Source organism: Excalfactoria chinensis, chromosome Z (assembly GCF_039878825.1).
Source record: "Excalfactoria chinensis isolate bCotChi1 chromosome Z, bCotChi1.hap2, whole genome shotgun sequence".
Lineage (NCBI taxonomy): Eukaryota > Metazoa > Chordata > Aves > Galliformes > Phasianidae > Excalfactoria > Excalfactoria chinensis.
Window position 1 is genome coordinate 34,672,914 of NC_092857.1, and position 20,627 is coordinate 34,693,540.

The 20,627-nt window shown below is 37.1% G+C and overlaps 1 protein-coding gene across 1 annotated transcript in view; it reads left to right on the plus strand.

Moving 5' to 3' along the window:
• Positions 1–20,627, plus strand: part of RORB (RAR related orphan receptor B) — a 136,846-nt gene that overhangs the window by 109,731 nt on the left and 6,488 nt on the right. The window contains exons 5-7 of the mRNA XM_072359597.1: positions 17,028–17,149; positions 18,448–18,580; positions 20,034–20,141. Of these exons, the coding sequence (XP_072215698.1) occupies positions 17,028–17,149; positions 18,448–18,580; positions 20,034–20,141 (363 nt within the window). The remainder of the gene's footprint in view (positions 1–17,027; positions 17,150–18,447; positions 18,581–20,033; positions 20,142–20,627) is intronic.

Genomic DNA, 20,627 nt, shown 5'->3' on the forward strand with positions numbered 1-20,627 from the left:
CTGCATATTATTCTGTTTCTTAAACTAGACAGTTTATGTTCCTATTTATGAAATGGGAACACCAAAGCAGGTGATGAATCAATCAGAACCAAGTGATAATTAGTAGTATGGCACTTGCTTCAAATGAGCTCATTACTAGGTGGCTTAAATGATGTCCTCAGCTAGCCAGCCATATTCTTGTCAACACTCAGAATCCCAATAGCAGCTAATTCATTGTCAAAAAGTACAATTTCCCTACTTCTGGTATGTGGGCGTACATGCAGAGCAAGCTGTCTGATCTCATGAGATACGCAAACTCAGCTAGGGTAAAGGTAGTTGTGAGAATATCCCCTCTTCTATGCTTTAATGCCCTGGTGAAGCATTTGTTCCTTCATTTCTTCTTTGAAAACATGCAAAGAGGCCTTTCTGTTATATAATACAGTTCAAAAAACTAGAGGTGATTCTTCTCTAAGAGATCTGTGTACATCTAATGCCTCTCGTCTTATCTCTCACGCTTAACTAGGGATAATACCTCCATTGTAAATAAACGCAATGAAAGATTTGCATCCTAATTTAGTGCTTCCCACCTTAACAAGTGAAGTAGGCTGATTCAGCTGTGGTTGAGGATATAATCAAAAGGGCTACACTTCTCTAATGGGATTTAATTAAAAGGAAAGAGGAAGGAAAAGAAGAAGAAAAAAAAAAGAAAAAGATGAAGTTGTTCAAGAGCACTCATAACAAAAGAACTAATGTCTCACCATAAACACCTTCTAGAGCTCTGACCTGGCCTTACTGCCGCATGAATGTATGCTAAGATGTTTACATGTATACATGTAGTCAGACTTACAGTTAGCCCTGGAGATCTGACACATCATTGTGCCCATGTTGTATGCCTGTGACATGTTCTAGGTCACATTTGGTTTAGGCTGTCCAATAAAGGCCTATACCCACAGCGTAGCTGTGCAGAGGATTAGTGGAACATTTTCTTCACCTCCCTTTTTAGCTCTTCTTGTTATATGAATAATACTCAAAAGGGATTTGTACTAGCCTCACTCCTGAAACAGGACAGTGAACCAGATCAGAAGGGATTTCAACAGTTATGGGCAGTGTTCCCAGAGATACCCAAGAATGTATCAGAAATACAACCATTCTGATAATCTACAATTTAGTGTTTACACTTAATTATAGTAGTAAGCTCAACAGAGAAAATATGGCCTTTGGACTACATCTGTAGTTACTAAAGGATTCCACTAAAGTCAGTGATATCTTCTGACTTATGAAGGTGTAGAAAAGCATTTAACTTTTACTTCTTTCAGGACCACATAGAAACAATGCATCATTCTTAGATTTTCACCAAGCTTTTTGCTTTCCCAGGTCTAAAACTGACTACTCAATACCTCAAACCACATTTACTAGTCTTTCATCTTTCATATCATCAAACTAGTGTTCCAGTTCTTGAGCACAGAAGGGGGAAAAAGCCCTGAGCATAGAGAGTAAAACATGACAAAGGGTCTGTCTCTGAGCCAACAGCAGAAGTGAGGTGCTGGGATTTGCCTCTCATCCATTTAAAGGTGAAAACTGGGCTTCTGTATTTCTGATATTACCCAAGTTCTGCTTTTATGTGATTTAAGATACCTGCAACACGAAAGTGAGAGTATTAGTGAGAGATAAGGTAGTATAACAGAGAAATGACACTACCAAAAAAAGTGAAAGAGATGTACCATAAAGTACTGGGATTAGTGTGGAGGTAAATTATATTTTCAGGGTTTAAAAACAAGCAGAAAACATCTCTCAATGCTGAAGTGGGTTGTGGAAATACCTGCATAGCTCCAGTCTCACAGTCAAAGCTGGAAAACTGAGCAGAAGGGTACATTGATTTCATATTAAAATGAGATTAAATTTTACTGTAGCACTGTATCTTGCTCACTCCAATGAAACCTAGAAATAATCTCAAATCATGTTAAGTAGCAGTTATAGTCTTAACTGGTAGGTGAAATCATAGAGAATGTAAGAGTTGGAAAAGCTGTACCACATTGTCCTTGTACCTAATAGAAATTTCTTATACTACCCTTCCTGATGATATACTGAACTGTTAAGTATCTAAGCTATGTTTATTGTTTTCCTTACTAAAGACTTTCTACAAGGTTCAGATTTCCAGCTTTTGTGCTTCTCTTGTGCTCATATTCGTCAAATACGCACATTACAATTACCACTTACCTGATGCAGTACTCCTCATAAAGGCATGTGTGAGAATCCTTCCATCCTTGAGCTCCTTAAAGCTTTTTGTAAGATTTCCAAGCCACACTCTTTCACGGTGAGCCCAGAATCAAAACAGTCGTTGCAGCTTCTCCATCGTATGCTAACCAATATCCAGTTCACTTCTTACTCCTTCAGTGTTACTGCTTTGTTTCTCACTTACATTCTTAATGTATGGGTCAGATATTGAGACACCTCTGATTGCACTTGAATCTCTGACTAAACTTGAATCTCTTTTCCTTATTTTTCTATCCTTTTAATCCTGTTACATTAGATCTCAGTCCTCACTGATGTTTTGTGACTTCTTTCAATTTAGAACTATCTACTCATTTATTTAACATGCCGTAAACCCTCTCTTCCAGATTATTAATGAAAATGTTAAATGCCTGTAATACAAGCTCTAATAAGGGTCCCTGCTGCAACTGACTAAACAACTTGCTGCAACTGCGTAAATTATCTCAGCATGTTCTTTTTGCTCACTAAACAGCAGTAAGATTCTCTCAGAAATCAAATATCAATTCTTCATTTCCCTGTCAAGTTGACTTTGTTATAGAAATAATATTTTCTATGATACTTAGTTTCGGAGGGGTTGGAGTTGTTTTTTTCAGAGAGGCTGATATTAAGCTATGATTTAGTCCTAGAAGAATAACAATGCTGATAATACACTGAAGTTTATAGATGCTGCTAAGCAATGTTGCACAGAGCCAAGGCCATTCTCAGCAAAGGACCCTAGGAGCTGGAAGGGAACAGAATTAAGACATCTGACTCAAACTGGTCAAAGGAATATTCCAAGCTATATGACATCAAGTGAAAGGAGTTCTGAAAGAGGTGGGAGTGCATCTGGCTCTCTTCTGCTGCTCAGGAGCTAGCTGGGAATCATACAGGGGATGCTGAGCAATTACTTCTGCGTCACTTGTTCCATATATTTATATGTATATATATTTGTCATAATTATTACCCTTTTCCCTGCCTTACTGAATAATTTTTTCTCAACCCGCTAGTTCTCCTTTGCATTTTTCGATTCTCTCCCCCATCCCATGGGGAAGAGGGAAGTGAGTGAACAACTACGTGGTTCTCAGCCACCTTCCAGCTTAAACTACAACAGATACTCTACCAAATGATTTACGTAACACTTACTTTCTTTTCTTTACATTTTAATTTTTTAATTGTCCCCCAAGTAATACAAATTATCAGACATAATGTGATCTTTAACTGTTATATGCATTCATTTAAATGCAAGAGATCCTTGATCTTCAGTAGACCTAGTAGTATAAATGGAAATTGTTCTTTTTAACAACTTTGAGGTTCAAAAGTTTCAGGAGATATTTCAATATATAATCAGTGTGGTATGGCAAGCAAAATATAGCTCATCTTGCTTTGCATGCCTACTTACTTAATACAATGTCAGTAAATGGGTGTAAGAGAAAGAGGTGCTGACAAATTAAGTTATATAGATTCAGTGGCATATAGAACTATTATATTCCTTCAAATGAGTTGAATGTTCCAGGATATAAATGCATATCATCTGATCACAGGAGAAGCAGGATAATGTCTTGTGTAGAATAGAAGGCTGAGTCTAAGAAAAAGTAGTCTTTCATAAACAGAAACAAATTTCTCATGTAACTGCCAGAGCCTGTGATAGAGAAAAAAAATGATAAAAGTGAGACATTTAGACATTTCCCATTAGGTAGAATTATGCTTAGTCCCAGCCAGTATTTCATTTCTTGATTTAAAAAAAAAAAAAAAAAAAAAAAAAAAAAAAAAAAAAGGGAGAGAGAGAGGGAAACTCAAAACACCAAGAAATCACTCTGATGCTGGTAAATAACCACACAGGCCTAATAATCACACAGTGATTGTTCCTGTTTCTCCCTGGCCAGCTGCAGTTCTGGAAGAAGGCAGAAATTTCTCCTTTTGGGGGAAGAGTTCAAACTCTGGCATCAGATCTGCTCATGTGTTCAAAGCAAGGATTTTGTTGTACATGGAACAGTTTTCTCCTCACAGAGAGAGTGGCAGAGGTCAGACAGTGCTCAGGAACTCTTTAAGGAAAAATGGATCTCTGTTTCCTGACCCTGGTAGTCCCACAGAGGAATGGTAATACTTGCTCCTAAGTGTGAATTTAAATTAGCAGGTATTAAAGGCTTATTTTTAGACTTGGTCAAATTGAAGACCGTCTTGTTTCAATATATGTGCATAACATTATCTGTTACAGAACTGAGCATCATGCTGTTCTCACAAAATATGTGGCTCAGTTCTTGGTCTGCAGAAATTAAGGGAAAGGTTTCCCTGCCTTAGCTGTCATTAAGATTACCAGACTATGACTTCTTAAAATTGGGGAAAAAAAAATAGTAGTGAGCACCATGGATAAAACAGATGGGTTAAAAGTTCATTTGTGGACAAAATAAAGTTTGTCCTATGTATTTATGTAGTTGATAAGGTGTCAGAGAGTACAGGAGGTCAAATATTCAGAGCTCCTGTAACTACAAATTTAAAAAAATAAATAAATAAATTATATTTTTATTAGATTTCCTCAACCTCTGCAGTATTTAAAAGTATCCGGTGTCTTGAAGAGCCTAAATATCTACCAAAACTAAAGCTAAATAGTAATGCACATAGGCTCAAGCTTTGTCTTCCCTATCCCCAGCCTGAGCCTATCTGTATCTTAACATGGACATTTAGCCCTCTATTACAGCTGTGTGATGGGAACTAGAGGCATCACCTGTACTACTTGCCAAAACCCTTATTACATACAGCTTTCTTGAATCTTATTCATTGGCTAGAATATTTCTGCAAAGTAAAACATGCAAAATGTTAGAAGCTGACTCAGAAAATATATGTAAAAGCAGAGCCTCCTTAATAACTGCAAAAAACACCTGGTGCATATGTAAGCCTTAATTTAGTTGGCTTCATCCATTCATCTCAGGACATATAGTCCACAACTTTCTGTGCTATAGAGTTAGTAAATAATTTCCATTGCCACAAGCACGAGCTTAGCATTAAGTTTATTCGTTGTTCTGGCTTGAAAGATCTTCATGTGGGAATATTCTCAACTCCTTTGATGGTACAATTGCACGCTGGTCCCATACATTTATTCTTTAAGTAGAAACCTTCCCGTTATCTTCTGAAGAAAGTGATTTAATTTTCTGTGCCTACTCTTAAGAAGTATGCTGTGCCTTGTCCTGGATGGCTGCAAAAGCACTTCTCCAAGGGTGATAACTGTTGGATTTTCTTGTTAATGGACAGCTTACAGAACATACTTTCATCATTAGATGTTATTTGAAGGGTTATTTGTGGGGATCAGCTGATTCATATTTAAAACCCATTCCTAAGGTGACACAAATAACAGCTATGTTGATGTACCCTCTTGTCTGTAACTTCAAGGCCATAGCTCACCACACAGTAAAACACAAACTATGCTTGTGTAACCACAGTCCTCTCTAATGTTTCCTCATCTCTTTTTCTAAGCCACGGTTTAATATCCTCTCTCCCAAGCTGACAGTCAAATTTTGCTGGACAGATGTTTACAGCGAGAGTAGAAGCCTTGCAGCTGTGTTTCAGCAGAGCAATGTTGCCATCTAGTGAGGAATTAAAAATGTGTAGCATGTGCATTTCTGTACAGATACCCCTAGGGCACCATTTCTAACCACCATTACCTATTTAAAGGTGACAATCAAAATAAATTAATATTTCAGTTCTGTGCTCATTTCAGTCCATGCATAAAAACGAATAACCCTTATTCTGTTGTTTTGTTTGTTTTGGTTTGTTGTTGTTGTTGTTTAAGTAATTAATTTATTAATCCCCCTTTTTGTACACTTAAAGAAGAAACCGGAATTGCAAGATTTAGAACCTATCTGACAGCCTAGCTCAGTTAGGAAACATATCTACTTCATGAAAAATGGACAGAAAAGTGAAGGAATAAATTTGAGTATTACGATGCTGAAACAGTCAATCTGGGCTGATGTGGAAGTGAAAATAGATTTTTATAATTGTAGACTGTGATTTTAAACACTTATTTAGAAATAGATTTAGCTACTAAAAAATCCATATAGTTTGGTAGAAATGTTGGAAAAAATGTAAAATTTTTGAAACTTTGTGTGCTTTTCTATTTTTTTTTATTTTTTTTTATTTTTTTTTATCTCAGCTCCAGAGTAGCAATCTTTGTTTGTAAACATATGTATTTACTGAACGAAATTTACAGATCAGAAGCAGACTAATTACAGGTCTACATACAGGTTTTACTGACTTTATGTTGCCCAGCCCAACAGTTTAAATAATCCAAATGTTCATAAATACGTGATTATGTTGCTATACTTAACTAAATGTGTTCTTTAGCACTTACTGGCTTAAGAAGACTTAGAGAGAGCAGAGTTTGTGTTTACTCTTGATTTAGATTTAGAAAATAAAGAGTGCATTCTAGAAGTTACTGTATTTAAGTACCAGATTTTCCACCCTGTGATTTTCAAATCCCTATCCACTGTCTCACCGTATCTACAGTCGACTTCGGATGGTCTCATATTGATTCTGGCATTTCTCCTCAACCATACTCAGTGCAAACTGCAGCAGTCTAATAAGGAAGACACAGTGTGTCTTCTTATCTGTGTCTAGTTCAAATTTACATGATCAAGCAATTAATCTAAAACTATTGGAAGTTACAATAGATACTCTCACAGAAGAGTGGGTTTTCCTGTGAGTTGTAAAATGTTCTGTATATTTTTGAATGGAATTTGACTTCTCTTTCAATTACATAAGTTCATGTGTCAAATGCCATCTGACTAATAAAACTTCATCGGTTTTATCCACAGTAGTCAATGGAGCTTGATCACACTACAGACTGTGCAGTATAGAAGTTACAGAAAAGGTCATTTTAGTTATTGTCCTTTATGCTTACAGTGATAAATGTTGCAAGTAGGAATGTATTTAGGAGTTCTTTTCACATGGAGGAAAATAATTATTTCAGAATATTATGCATCTTAAGAAATTGAAAATTTCAACTGATTGTGTTTCTTTGCAGCACCCAGAACAATGAGGTCCATGTGGTTATGACTGTTGGAAAAACATAAATCACTGGATCAAGTATTTAATTAGTAAATTTATATGATATCTTTTAGCTGAGGTTGAGCATGGGAAACATTTTGTGATCTTTGTTCTATTTATTCTATTCTTGCTTTTTGGACACATTTCTGAAGTGTGATAATATTTGTTTAAAGTAGGAATATTTCAAATACATTAAAGCAAGTACATAAAATTCCTCCTTTTCTCAGAAGACATATTTTCTTACATAAGCAAACATGACAGAATGTATTCACTTTAATGAGAATCCAAAAGACAGTTAGAAAGCAACCATTTCTAGCAGTCAAAATATGTAAAATACCATATCATGCATCCCATATATTACCATACATCATGATATTCTTTTCAGAAATAGCTCTGTACAGTGAATCTGATCATATTATAAACCATGTACAAAGATGAACGTAAAGCCAGTGGTATAATGAGTACTGAGGCAAGCTAGTGCTGTCAGGTGTAGGAATAGCTGTTCAGCAGATTCCCTATTGTACAACACAATAATGACAGTAGCAAAAGAAATTATACCTGCCCTTCTGCGAGAAACTCTTGAAAAGGCAAGAACGGGTGCCAAGGCATAGAGAGTATGGGGCATGTGATGGACCTTGTCTAGCAAGGCCGTGAGGCAGCAAACACAGCACTGCAGATGAGAATCAGCAGGACAGAGCAGTGATGATTTAGGAATCACAGCAGTATACAGAAGTAGAATGCTATCTCAAAAACCCATGTGCGTTGAATTATTAGTGATATGTTGCCTACTGCATGATATGAGCAACAGTGTCAGTGCTGCCTTCTCCTTAGTGTTTCTACGTGGTGTTTTCCTGTAGTTTGGCACTGACAGTATGTACACTCACTCTGTGCTTTCTGAGAGCTTAATCTGGGCTCCATACTGTGTTTCTTTGTCAGCCTGTACAATATTTTTCAGTTGTTCTCTAAGTTGCAGCCACAAGGAAGCCAATAAAAACTTGGGTTTAACTTTTTTCTTTTTTCTTTTTTCTTTTTTTTTTTTTTCCTTTTAATCCCAATGCGCATGCAGCTTCTTAACTGTGACTTCCTATTGCCATACTTCTTTTCCACACACTGCTTACCTTCTATGTGGTAAATTTAATTGCTCACCTCATGCACTTGACTGTTTTCCCTCTTATAGTAAAGGAAGCCTTTTATGCAGTTTATGATTTTGTTCCCAGCTCTGTAGAGAACAATGCCTTTTTATAGTCCACACATTTCTGATAGTTCATTTCAAAGAGCAACACTGTTCTTGTACAGGAGTAGAAACATACAAGAAAAAGATTGGAGTGAAACATGAGAGGAGAATATGCATGTGTTTGAGGCAAAATACAGTGAAACCTGAAAGTCAGACAAATTGTGAAGATGAATATCAGAATACAGTTTTTCATAGTGAAATACTTATGCACAGATGAAAATTACATAAAAAATTGGAATAGTTAAGGCAAGATATTCATGTACAGAGCACTGTCTTGTGTTCCTTTTTGTGACTGCATGAATTTATTTTATTTTATTTTTTTTTAATCTACAATTGCTTACAATAATCAGGTTGCTTCACCTTCTTAATGTATGTGGCGACGTCACTCTGATCCAGTGCAGATGTCTTCAGGAAAATAGAATTGCTGTTGAATGTTTTGTCATTACTCTTCAAACCATTTTTACCTAAACAATATTAAATACTTATAAAAATCTGAAAATATGTCTATTTCAGTGAGTAAGGTACTCCAATAACCATAGGCTCTCCCAACATTTTGAGGACTGTTACAAAGAAAATGCTTCCAACTCTAATTACAGAGTCTTAGTATTCAAACAGTTCCATGTTTTGTGTATTTCTAGCTTTTATGGTGACCAATGTCCACACTAATCGTGTTTGCTCAAATGTAGTAAATGAAAACACATTCTTATTTTTAACAACTTCAGTTTTAATATAATTGTGAAATTTGTGCTGGAAGAAGCTAAGAAGCGGCTCATCTCAACCTCATCTCAACAAATTTGTGATAATTATATGGTGCCTACAGAGCCCATGTCCTGTAATCTCTAGCCATTGCCTTGGATCGTGCTTTTGCTGCCAGCTAAATGATTTCTAATTAGTTGAAACTATGCATTTTACACTAAATTGGCTATGACTCAGGAAAAGTATCATTACTCTGTAAATCCTCTAGGATTTAACTGAATTCTTAGTCCAAACTCTAGGTTCCTTTGGAGTAGGACCTTGAATTTTATTGTCATGTTTTGTAAGTGATTAGCCTTTTGTTTGTTTGATTGATTGTTTGTTTGTTTTTGTGGGGTTTTTTTGGTTGGTTTGTTCTTGCCTTTTTGTTTTGTTTTGTTTTGTTTTGTTTTGTTTTGTTTTTGGAAACGCAAGTAATACACCCATTTATATGAAGAGAGAGAGAGAGAGAGGAAATACAGAATTCACACACATAATGTTCCCCTAATGTTCAGTCTGTGCCTGATGCGAAGCATTCAATAACTTGAACACAAGAGAACATTATTCCTGAGCTATATTCAAGATCTTTTAGTCACATATGAGAGTTTTAATGTTTTGTATCAACTTCCTAGGCTGCATACAGAGTGGTGTTATGAATCTGTTAAATAAATGAGAGCTGTGGAAATTAGAAGTCCATCTACAAAGGCTTTTGGAAAGAAATTACGGTTTGAGAAAAATGGGGATAGATGAAATATGGAGGGTTTTTTTGTTTTTGGGGGGTTTTGTTTGTTTTTTGCCAACACTTTAAGGAAAAACGGTTTTGGTTTTATGCAAAAAAAAAAAAAAAAAAAAAAAAAAAAATTCAGTCAAATTGTTTAAAGAAAAAATAATTGGGGACCCATTTTTCTTGTATGACAGCCACTTTAGGACATACTTTTTCTTCAGTACCTGCATTGCTGCCTCTACTGCTGTCTCATAATTTTTTTGAGAATCTGCCTAGTGAAATTAGTTCAAAAAAAGATCATATTAAGTTGTTGTGATTCTCTTTTATTAGAGCACAGAGAAGTGTTGATTTAGTACTAGACTAGCATTATTTTGAGTATAAAAATGTTTTTGATTATAAAATAAATTTTATTGAGAATTTATAGATAGAGTTTTGATATTTTTATGAACTGGTATGCATGCTTATAGCAGCCAGGCAAAGATGTGATGTTTTTGCAGCATTAATTCAAAGTGGATCCCTGTGAGAGCTCAACTTCGGATATAAGTTGAGATGAGCTCTCAGCTACTCAACTGGATCCTAAGGGTAAGTGGCAAATTAAAAATTCATTATTCATTTTAATTGGGGATGATTATCAGTGTTTTAGGAGGCATACTTCAAAGTTCTTCAGTTCCCAGTGCAAAATAAGAGAATGGTGAGAAAAACTAGGATCTCTCATGAGAAAAGAGTGGCAAATGAAAGAACTAAAGAGCTTGTAGGAAGCAGACACTGCCAAATCCTGTGGATAATTTCCACTTAGCAGGCCAAATTCACAGCTGGTGAATGTCATGTGCAGTCTTTGGAGTTATTACACTCATACCCACCAGCACTGAACTTGACCCCAAGCTGGAGCTTTTCCTCAGTGCTGCAGTAGAATATCACCAAATATTACATGGAAATGTCTGAAAAAGGCAAGGCTGACTCATCAGCTGATGATAGACCCCTGCAGGTCTGTGCTAGGCTGATTTATATTATCTAGGTTGCAATGTTCAGCTTTCTGTACGTACTTTGGATTTAAGCAGCTCCTAACCCACTGGTGCAATGCATATTTGAGCTATCATAACCTTTTCAGAGTGCCTTTTGTGAGGCATCTACTGAAACCTAAAATAAAGAATTTTTGTAGGTAAGGAAGGAAGGAAGAACTCAGACAAATAGCTAAAAATGGAAATAGAAAAGGTCATTTGCTGTTCTAAAAGTTGTAAGTTGTAGACCCACATTTATGCTACGTAGCTGTACTGTCTGTGCACTGTTGGTCTTCCCTAGCCACATACACTTTTGGCCAATTCTGCTGATAGAATTTGGCTGTTCAGTCTTGTTATCTGTCTTATCTTTCTGTCAGGAGCACCTAGTACTTTAACTACTGTGCAACTTCAAAAAAGCGAAGGAGGTGTCTCAAAAATTTAGGTTCTGACAAGTTTTGGTAAACACTCAGCAGGTGACAGACAAGGGCAGGACAGAAGCCATGGCCAGGCCCATAAGTGTCCCAGAAGGTGGCATCTTGTTGGCCTTTGCAGGCTGCTCCTATGTACATGCTTGAGGTGCCTTTTACCCAGTAAATCATGGGGAGAAAGGAGGCCGGATGGTGGAATGGCAATGACATGTCTGTAAGCATCCAAAGCTTTGTTGCACTAATGATGATAGGGCTTACTGCTCTGTTCATTTGGCCAGCATTGCAGAATCATGTGTTTTTCTTCTCCCTTTCTTGCACGGGCTTTAAGAGCCTAATTTGCATCCACTACACTGCAAAACCAGGAGCACATTCTGTAGACATTTTTTTTGTTACCAGGCTCCCTTGCATGTTGGACAGCCTTTGTTTTTCTCACAGTACATGTGTACATCTTTCATTCATGTTTTTGTCACTCCTTCTAGTTACAAGCTCTGCGACCATCTTGTCTGACCAATTGCATTTTACAAACCATAGAATTACATGCATACACAAAGTATTTCTTTCAAAAAGCCCACAATTGTTCTCTGAATAGGAACAAATCTTCTTGACAGATAATCTCTCATCTTCAGCTTCCTGAAGTATGATTTTCAGCTTCTTCTGGACATCTCCTACTATAAATTTGACTGTATTTTACAGTGCTGCATTGCAAAGTCCTCATTAATTCATTGTTGAATACTGTTTCTGTGTCTCGCTGGGTGCTGCTTATTTCTCCTACTCACTGGATAGCAGTACTATTCAACTTACAGCTTCTCAGCCTTTCTTTCTAAATTTTAGTTAGCTTTTTTTCTGATATGTTTCAATTTCTGTTACTTTCTTCCAGTTTTTCTTACTATAATCTTTGGCAAGTCTTTCGGGAGCAAGCTTTGGCAGCAGAGGCGTGTAATGGAGGTACATGCAGCAGGGCTGTTAAAAAACACAGGCTGTTGTTGTCAAGATCTTGTCACATGAGAACAATCTGAGGAACAAAAGGGCTGATGTCTTCTTCACGGTGGGGGCATTTCTCCCAGTGAATGCCACTGTCTGCCTGATAATTCAACATCTTTCTGGCTCCATCATCAGGAGAGAACATCCTCAGCCCTCCTATGACCTGCAGCTTGCTCTGTTCAAGTCTGAGCTGCCCCAAACTCAATGACTGTCCACTTATTTATTTGAGAAAGAACCTGTTTTGTCAATTTTTCCCATTAATCAGTTATTTGGGGGGAGGAGGTGGGAAGAATTTGAAATATCTCAAGCACATTTTCCCTCTTCTGCACCACTTTTGTCAGGGCTTAGTCGAGTTCTGGTAGGGACATCTCTCACTGGGGATTTGAGCTGTGTGCTGTAATTAAATTCTTGTCTCTCCTGTTGTGTTGGAGATTTCTGTGAAAGCAGGACATATTAAATCTCCCGTTCTTATCTGTGCTGGGAAACCAGTCCTACTGGCAGACATTCCTATAATCCAAAGGATGAAACCATAAAATCAGCTTCTAATATTTATCATTTTTGCATGTTTTACTACAGAACAGATGCTTACCACACAGACTGTTTTGGTGTGCTTTACTTTTCTTTGGAAATTCAGAGGCACTATAAACCGACAATATCTAGGCTTCTTTGTCACACCTGAGAATGAATGCGACAGTACAACTAGGATAGTGAGTCTGTGCAGAAAACTAGTAAGACATGGACAGTCCAGAAATGAAAAACAGCTGATCACTCCAAGATGTATCTTCTCTGAGTACTTCTGATTTTTCAAGACCTCATATTGTTTAAAGCCATTAATCATTTTCTCTATTGATGTTGTTTCTAGTGTGCCTATTTTGTTTCTAGTGTGCCTCTCTGGAAGCAAATACTTCCTTCTAGAGATCATTTTTTCTTAATGAATTACAGCATTTGTTCAAAAATAGTCTGTTTTCCAACAAAAATATCAGGGTAACAACAACAACAACAACAAAAAATCTTCAAATTTAGAACTTAACTATTTAATGGAAATGTTTCTGCATCACAGTGCATGCTGGAGTTCAGCCACTGCCCATGTTTCCCAGCCAGAGTCAATCTGCCAGGCTATGCTGTGCATTTCAGATTCCCCATGTTGTTATCCAGTCTTAGCTGATCCCACTGCATACCATAACTCTGATATAATAAACCCAGACAAAATCAGAGGAGGAAACACCTAACGTTTACATACTATGTCAGATAAGCTTTAAAATCATGCAGTTTACAGTTGTGATTATTACTTCTGATGGTATATTTTCATACAGTCTCGGTAGTTCCTTTTTGTTGAAGTCATTAATTTTTACTAAAAAACTTGCAGCAGATGCTCCTTATAAAGGAAACTTTTGCAAAGTTTTATTATCACTCTTAATAGCAACATTTCTTTAGTTGTTATTTCATACAATGAAAGTTGCAAACCTGATGTACCTTATGGACACTGACAACATTTCAATGGGAAATACACTGAGGTCATAAGACTGTCACTGTCTTTCCAGTCCTTTGCATCCCATGGAAACAGGATTTCTAGCTAGAGATACGTCTCTGCAGCTTCCTAGTGTCAGGGGACCCTTGAAATCTCTGGCTTAAGGTGGTGAAATGGAATGAAATGAAATGAAAATGAAAATGAAAACAAAAATGAAAATGACTTGAAGTCCAGACCTGATGTGTGAAAAGATGGCAGTAGAATCTTCTATCCTGTAGGATAGGAGAAACATAGCTGTTGAGAATCCTCCCAGCAGGGTACTGCCATGGAGCTGAGGCCATAGCTTCTGTATTAAGACTCACCTCCCACTGACCTAAGTTGCTTTCCTCCTTCATTGTCCCATTCTTTGATTGAACTCAGTTGTCAGCAATGCTTCAGAGCTGCTAGTCTCCCAGAAGTGTGTTATATTTTGCATTCTGCACAGTATCAGTTGCCATCCATCAGAATAGATTTAGATTGGATGTCTATACATTATTCCCAATGGTTTAGGAGCTCCTTTCTGCATGGGATTTGCAGTGATGTGCGTAGTTTCCAACTATGTGAGTAAAAAGAGCTAAAATCTATAAATGACATAACAATAGACTATGCTTCTTGAAATCCCTTTGAGAGTTATGTTCTTTGTTCTGTCTGCATTGGATCTTTGCTTCCTGGGCCCTCTGCAAAGCTGAGAGAAGCTTTTCCTTTTACTTTTTGCATCATGTCAGCATTGAACATCCCATATAAGATATATGTGCACCATCCAGGGGCTACAGTTCAGAGTGTAAGCAGGCAGCCTACTTACACAAAATAAGCAGTATCCTCCACCCCTGAGACCCAGAGTGCCCTTTACATCACATACTCAGCCTTGCTGAGCCTGTGGCTCAAGATTTGCAAGTCCTTCTTGCACCTTGTTCCTCTTTGGATGTCAGCATTTGGAGATGTTGCTTGCCGCAATTGCCCAAGTCCTTTTCATGTCTAAATGATTTTTATTGTCAGTTCAACAAAAGCATAAGGGCATAAAGGAAAGGTGTATAGAGATAAAATGCAGGATGCCATACCCACAAAACCTTGAAAATCCATGCATTGTCACTCAGTCCTTTGATCCTAAGTTAAATAAGTAAGAGGTAGGAAAAACAACAGGACTGGCAATATATACAGTGATGTAAAATAGAACTGCATATATATACTATATATATATATTATATTATGATATATATAAATATATTTGACATCAGGTCAGTGAAATGAAAAGGTGTGAGCAGTGTCATCTGATCTGGCTACGCAGTAGTATTAAAGTATTTGTTGTATTTATATATTATTTTATTTACGTCAAAAACATGAATAGTTTCATCCTTGCATAACAAATAGTGTTGCTTGTGGAGCTAGGCTACAAATCACAACGGAGATCAGCCAGAGGCTGGAGAGGGCAAAATACTTCACCATTTAGACTGAGGAACTGCAATAGTAGTTCAAACCGTACGTCTTACAGTGGTGTTTTAAATAAAGGATTTAAACACTCCTCTAGTTATAATTAAGTTTCTTCTGGTTAAATCCAGGAACACAACTTTAAAAATCTATGTTTTTTACAGTCAGATACATTATAGCTTATGATGTTTTCAGAAAATGGATTTTATTAAAACTGTTTTAAATATGTCAATATAAGGTTGAAAGTCTGAAATTACTTTACAGAACAGGGTTTATTAACTAGTATTTCTTAAATTATCCTTTATTCATCCTTAAAAAAAAAAAAAAAAAAAAAAAAAAAAAAAAGTTTAAAATATATCATGTTTTTATTCCAAAAAGCACATTTACCTCTAATGTTTTAACTACTATATGCAATATCTTAACATCATGAAGTCAAACTTGCATCCATTCTTCCATGGCAAAATGTTGGGTAGATTTCTGTAATTGCTAATACACACTTTTAGCTATCATTACTCGTGAGTCTGTTCCTTCATAGAAAACCTAAGGGCAATGTCAACCTGTTAAAAGTACCTGTAAAGACTGATTAGATATTCTCATTTGTACAAAAACCTGAATTCTTTTGTGCTTTCTTCAGAACCTCTCCACTCAGCCTCTGTTTATTAACTGTGACAGTAGTACAGACACTTCCTTTAAATCATACTCCTATAGCAGTGATTGCAGGCAAAATGAATTTTTAAATTCATTTTTCAGCTTTCCTTCTTGCTGGTGCTTTCAAATTCAGATAACATTTGGCCAAAACAACAGTAATATTTTGGGACTCCAAAGAACCAGATCCACCCACTGTAAGGAGACTGTTGAGGATATGGATGAGTAAATGATGACATTCCTAGTTCTTTATATTTTACGCACTCGGGCTCAGCTAATGCATTACCAGAGTCCTCTCCTTTTTTGAATAATATTTTTTCTGATAAATGCACATTCTGCCACAAGTGCTTCAGTTCAGTTCCACTGCTCACTTAGACATACAGGTCTCAAAGCTGTAAGTTAAGAAATCATCACATTTCAATAGCTTAATCAAGACATTTCCACGTCCAGTGCTAATGAAATGATGCTAGAATTTTTTTGTGAAAATCCTTAATCCACTCAAGTGGCTTATGGAGCAAAGGTCTTTTTTCACTACTTTCCTGGCAAGTTTACTGTTAGTCTCAAGGGGATTTCCAGCCAGAGCACAATGCTTACTATTCCCCTTGCATCCCATTCTTCTTGTCCTGCAATAGTATGTAAAGCTGTTTTCAGAATAACTTTAATGCAACTTAATCATGCACTGTCACAGAGTATGAGGGCTGTTCCTCTCTACTCTAAAACATAGGCTACCAAGTTGCAGCTTTCACACCTTGCTAGCACCATGCTAGAGACCACTGAGATGATTCAGAAATTGATCAGCTAATAATGATAAGATTCACTGTTATTTTCACGTGCGGATCTGTTATTTGTCAAGCATCCTTTGGCTTTGTATTTGGTGCTGAAACATCTTGCAACAGACAACTTCAGAAATATTTGTGACAGAACGAGAGACAAAGGAGGGAGAGGAGGAAAGAAGTGAGAAATATAATTGGAAGGGAAGGTTAAAAATATATATATCTTTCTTTTCCAACTTTAATGTTTTCAGCATTTTGCTGTTGCAAATTGCTGTTCACCAAAATGTCTCATGTGAGATCTTCTTTCTCCTCAGATCGAATTGCACAGAATATCATTAAATCTCACTTGGAGACATGCCAATATACAATGGAGGAATTACACCAGCTAGCATGGCAAACCCACACGTATGAAGAAATCAAGGTTTACCAGAGCAAGGTACAATCCTGCAATATATTTCTGCTGCTCTCTATGTTTTGAAATCGTTAGCCATGAACTATTCGACAAGGACAAGCTGGTTAAAGTATTCTTTTAAGTATCTTAGAGGACCCTGGTCACTGAAAACGGAAGAGTGATATTTCATAAAGAGAAGAAATAGCTTTCCATCATGTTGGGATTTTTGTTAATGTCAAAACTCAGACATGGTCATAGAATCCAGATTTCTACACATTGCTTGTTTCCAGATGTATAAACCTTATGCACAAATTCTGTTAACTTTAATGTGATGAGAATTGGGTCTTTTCTCTTGTAAAGCCTTTCAAAAAATTATAATAAGAAACCCTTTGTTTCCTTATCATTTTGAAAGATGTTAGAAGCACATTCTTTTTCTATGTGAGTAACAGATCTTTTCACTGTGAGAAACGAAATATGACCCATAAACAGTAAATGATAAATTTAAATTACTCTTTAAAGTGAGGTTTTTCAGAAGTGATAGAAAAAAAAAAAAAGGTCTCAATACAATGAATTTTTGTTCTGCCTTTGTAATTCTCAGGTCCCATTCAGAATATTTCTTACTGGCACCTCTTCAGATGTAGCTCAGTCGACAGAAATCAAGATGTGCTCTCGCACTCTTGTGCCTCCATCACTAGCATTGATTCTACAGACAGATATCAGTTGGAGATTATCTGATTGTGCAAGAGACTGAAGAGACTCCTGCTTGTCCTAGGAAAGCCACAGGACTAAGTACAAGCAGAAGTGAAAATATACTGCAGCTTGCAGAGTTATTGCACCTGATCCAAGGCATTTGCACACACGCATACTCAAAGAAAATAGTTATCAGTGAGACAAAAATTTCCTGTACTCACTATTCAGACAGTAATTATACCCCAGTTATTTTTTAAAGATTCAAACAAGTAAAAATATTCTGTTATATGACTCAGTAACACTGTGCCACTTTCTCTCTAAGAGTACACTGAGTTGTTTACATTGTTTGTTCCGCTGTTGGTCTCTCATGTGCAAAAGTCAACATTAAAATCACATTTTAACACTGGTTGATGTATTCTCCCTCTTCAAAGAGGTAATGCCACAGTCTGGACCACTAAAGCAATCAACCTATGAAAACAGCCCTCTCATGGAAGTTGTCAGGCACCTTGAAAAGCAGAGATGCCACTGGTTATGACATGGTGGGGGCTTAGGGGGTGAGTTAGTCAGAAGACTGGGCATTCCTGCAAGTTCTTAGCACATAGATGAGCTCACTTGCTTATTGTTTTACTCTTCCTTCTGTGTTTTCCCGGAAGACCAGGGAAGCTCTTTGGCAGCAGTGTGCCATTCAGATCACTCATGCTATCCAGTATGTGGTGGAGTTTGCAAAGCGGATAACAGGCTTCATGGAGCTCTGCCAGAATGACCAAATTCTCCTCCTTAAGTCAGGTGGGTAAACACCAAGTGCTTGAGACTGGTTTAGCTCCCAGTACAGTAGAAATGTGCTCACATGTCCTGTTCTTTGGCTCATTTTTGCTTTGACAGAACCTTACTTTTCAGTCTGTTTCATTAGCTGCATTAACCCTTCTATAGTTTTCCCCATTAGTCATGTTACTGTTTTCTGATCCACTACTTTCTACAGCCACTTGTGCTTATTAAATATACACACAGAGTCATTGCAGCAACTGCAGTCCCCAACCTGACATGTAGTGGAAGGACCCTGTGGATTGAGCTGGTTGAATCAGTCATCTGCCACCCAGTAAATCCCCACTTGTCATTAGTGAATGCTTCTGTGGTCATCTCTAATCTTTTTAATGAGACTACAGAGATACCCTCCAGCCAGTGCACAGGAGGGAAAATCCATGCTGGCGCCAGTTGGTTTGGGACTAAATGAGAGCGGATTACAGCAGCGTGCTCCGGCCATGCTCTCTGTGCGTGCCTGCGTGTGCACGTGTGTGCTTAAGGGCAAGGTGGAAAAGGGTTTCCTTCCCTGATGTGGGACGCGGTAATTTCTGTCCTCCATAGAAAGCATGACAAGATTTATTGTGACTATGCAATAACTCTACTAAACTCAGCAGGACTAAATGGCATGACCAAGTGAGCCACTGCTGGTAATTAACTGCATTCACCCTGTCATATCAGTTTCTCGCTCCCTCCATGTGTAAAAGGTGTGATGCAGTGTGAGGTGACTCATTAAAGCATAAGAAGTACTTCCTGTTTCAAGAGGGAACTGTTCATTCCATTTGAAAGAGGGTGTGTTCCTTGCTCTGCACACAGGGGTTTGTGGCTTAAGTGGGACTGGATTGAGGCATCAGAGCTGCAAAGGGCAAAGGATGCAGACACCTAAGGAATATTTTCTGTTTTGCAGTTAATGCCTAGCAGAAGAAGTTATAAAATCTGGTCTTTCATTCCAAAATTTATCTGCAAAAGAATTCTCAAATTCAGAGTTTGTTTGTTTGTTTGTTTGTTTGTTTGTTTTGTTTTCCCTAAACAGGAAATTCTGTAAGAAGAATTAAAAGAAAAATTAATTAATTAATTAATTTAAAAATATTTAAAGAAAGAAAGAAAAGAAAAAAAAAATAAAAAATCTGTTCCTTTGGATCTTCCCCAGCCTAAAAGTAAAATAAGGGAAACAAGAGTTTTCAGGATAAAGTATTTCAAATTAGCTTTATATGCCCAGGTTTAAATTCATATTAAGTCCACAGTATCAATTTGCTGCGCTGAAGAAAATAAGCCTAAGGAAAAGTTAGTCTGACTGGACAAGAAATTACTCATTTCCTGTATTGAATTCAAGGAGATGTATTTTTTTTCCCCAAATTCAGTGAGATATTACCTTGATGCCTCCAGAAGGCTTTGGCCTGCAATAATTTGTGGCACTTTTGCTATTTTTTCTCTTCTGTAGGCTGCTTGGAAGTGGTTTTGGTGAGAATGTGCCGTGCCTTCAACCCACTCAACAATACTGTTCTGTTTGAAGGGAAGTATGGAGGGATGCAGATGTTCAAAGCCTTGGGTATGTTGGACTTTTTCTTTTCAAACCTTTCAATAAATGTTGGTCCAAATAATGACAGATTTATCCTTCTGAAAGCCCTGATAAACATTAAAAACCCTCAGTAAATGTTGAAACCAAACCTCCGAATCTCTAAACTGGAAATGGAAAAGATACTCCAGTGCCTGCCAGTATTAGTTGTTTTTCTCTAAAGAAAAAGAACACTATAAGGATTTTATCAGATTTTTTACTCTGCCATCTAAAGCTTTGATTAAAACACAGGTTATGGTGGAAGCTAAGTGGTTTATTACCGCAGGTCAGCTATACTTGACATATCAAATTAGTTCCACTAATTGTGTCCTGCAAAAAGCCATTTCATTCCAGCAAAGAGGGAACTAAAATGATGAACTATGACAAAACATATGAAGGGACTTAGCAAATATGCTGTTTAGCCAAAAACTTTTAAGCTCATTTAGATTTGTGTTTTGAAACAATTGCTTCATTTATGAA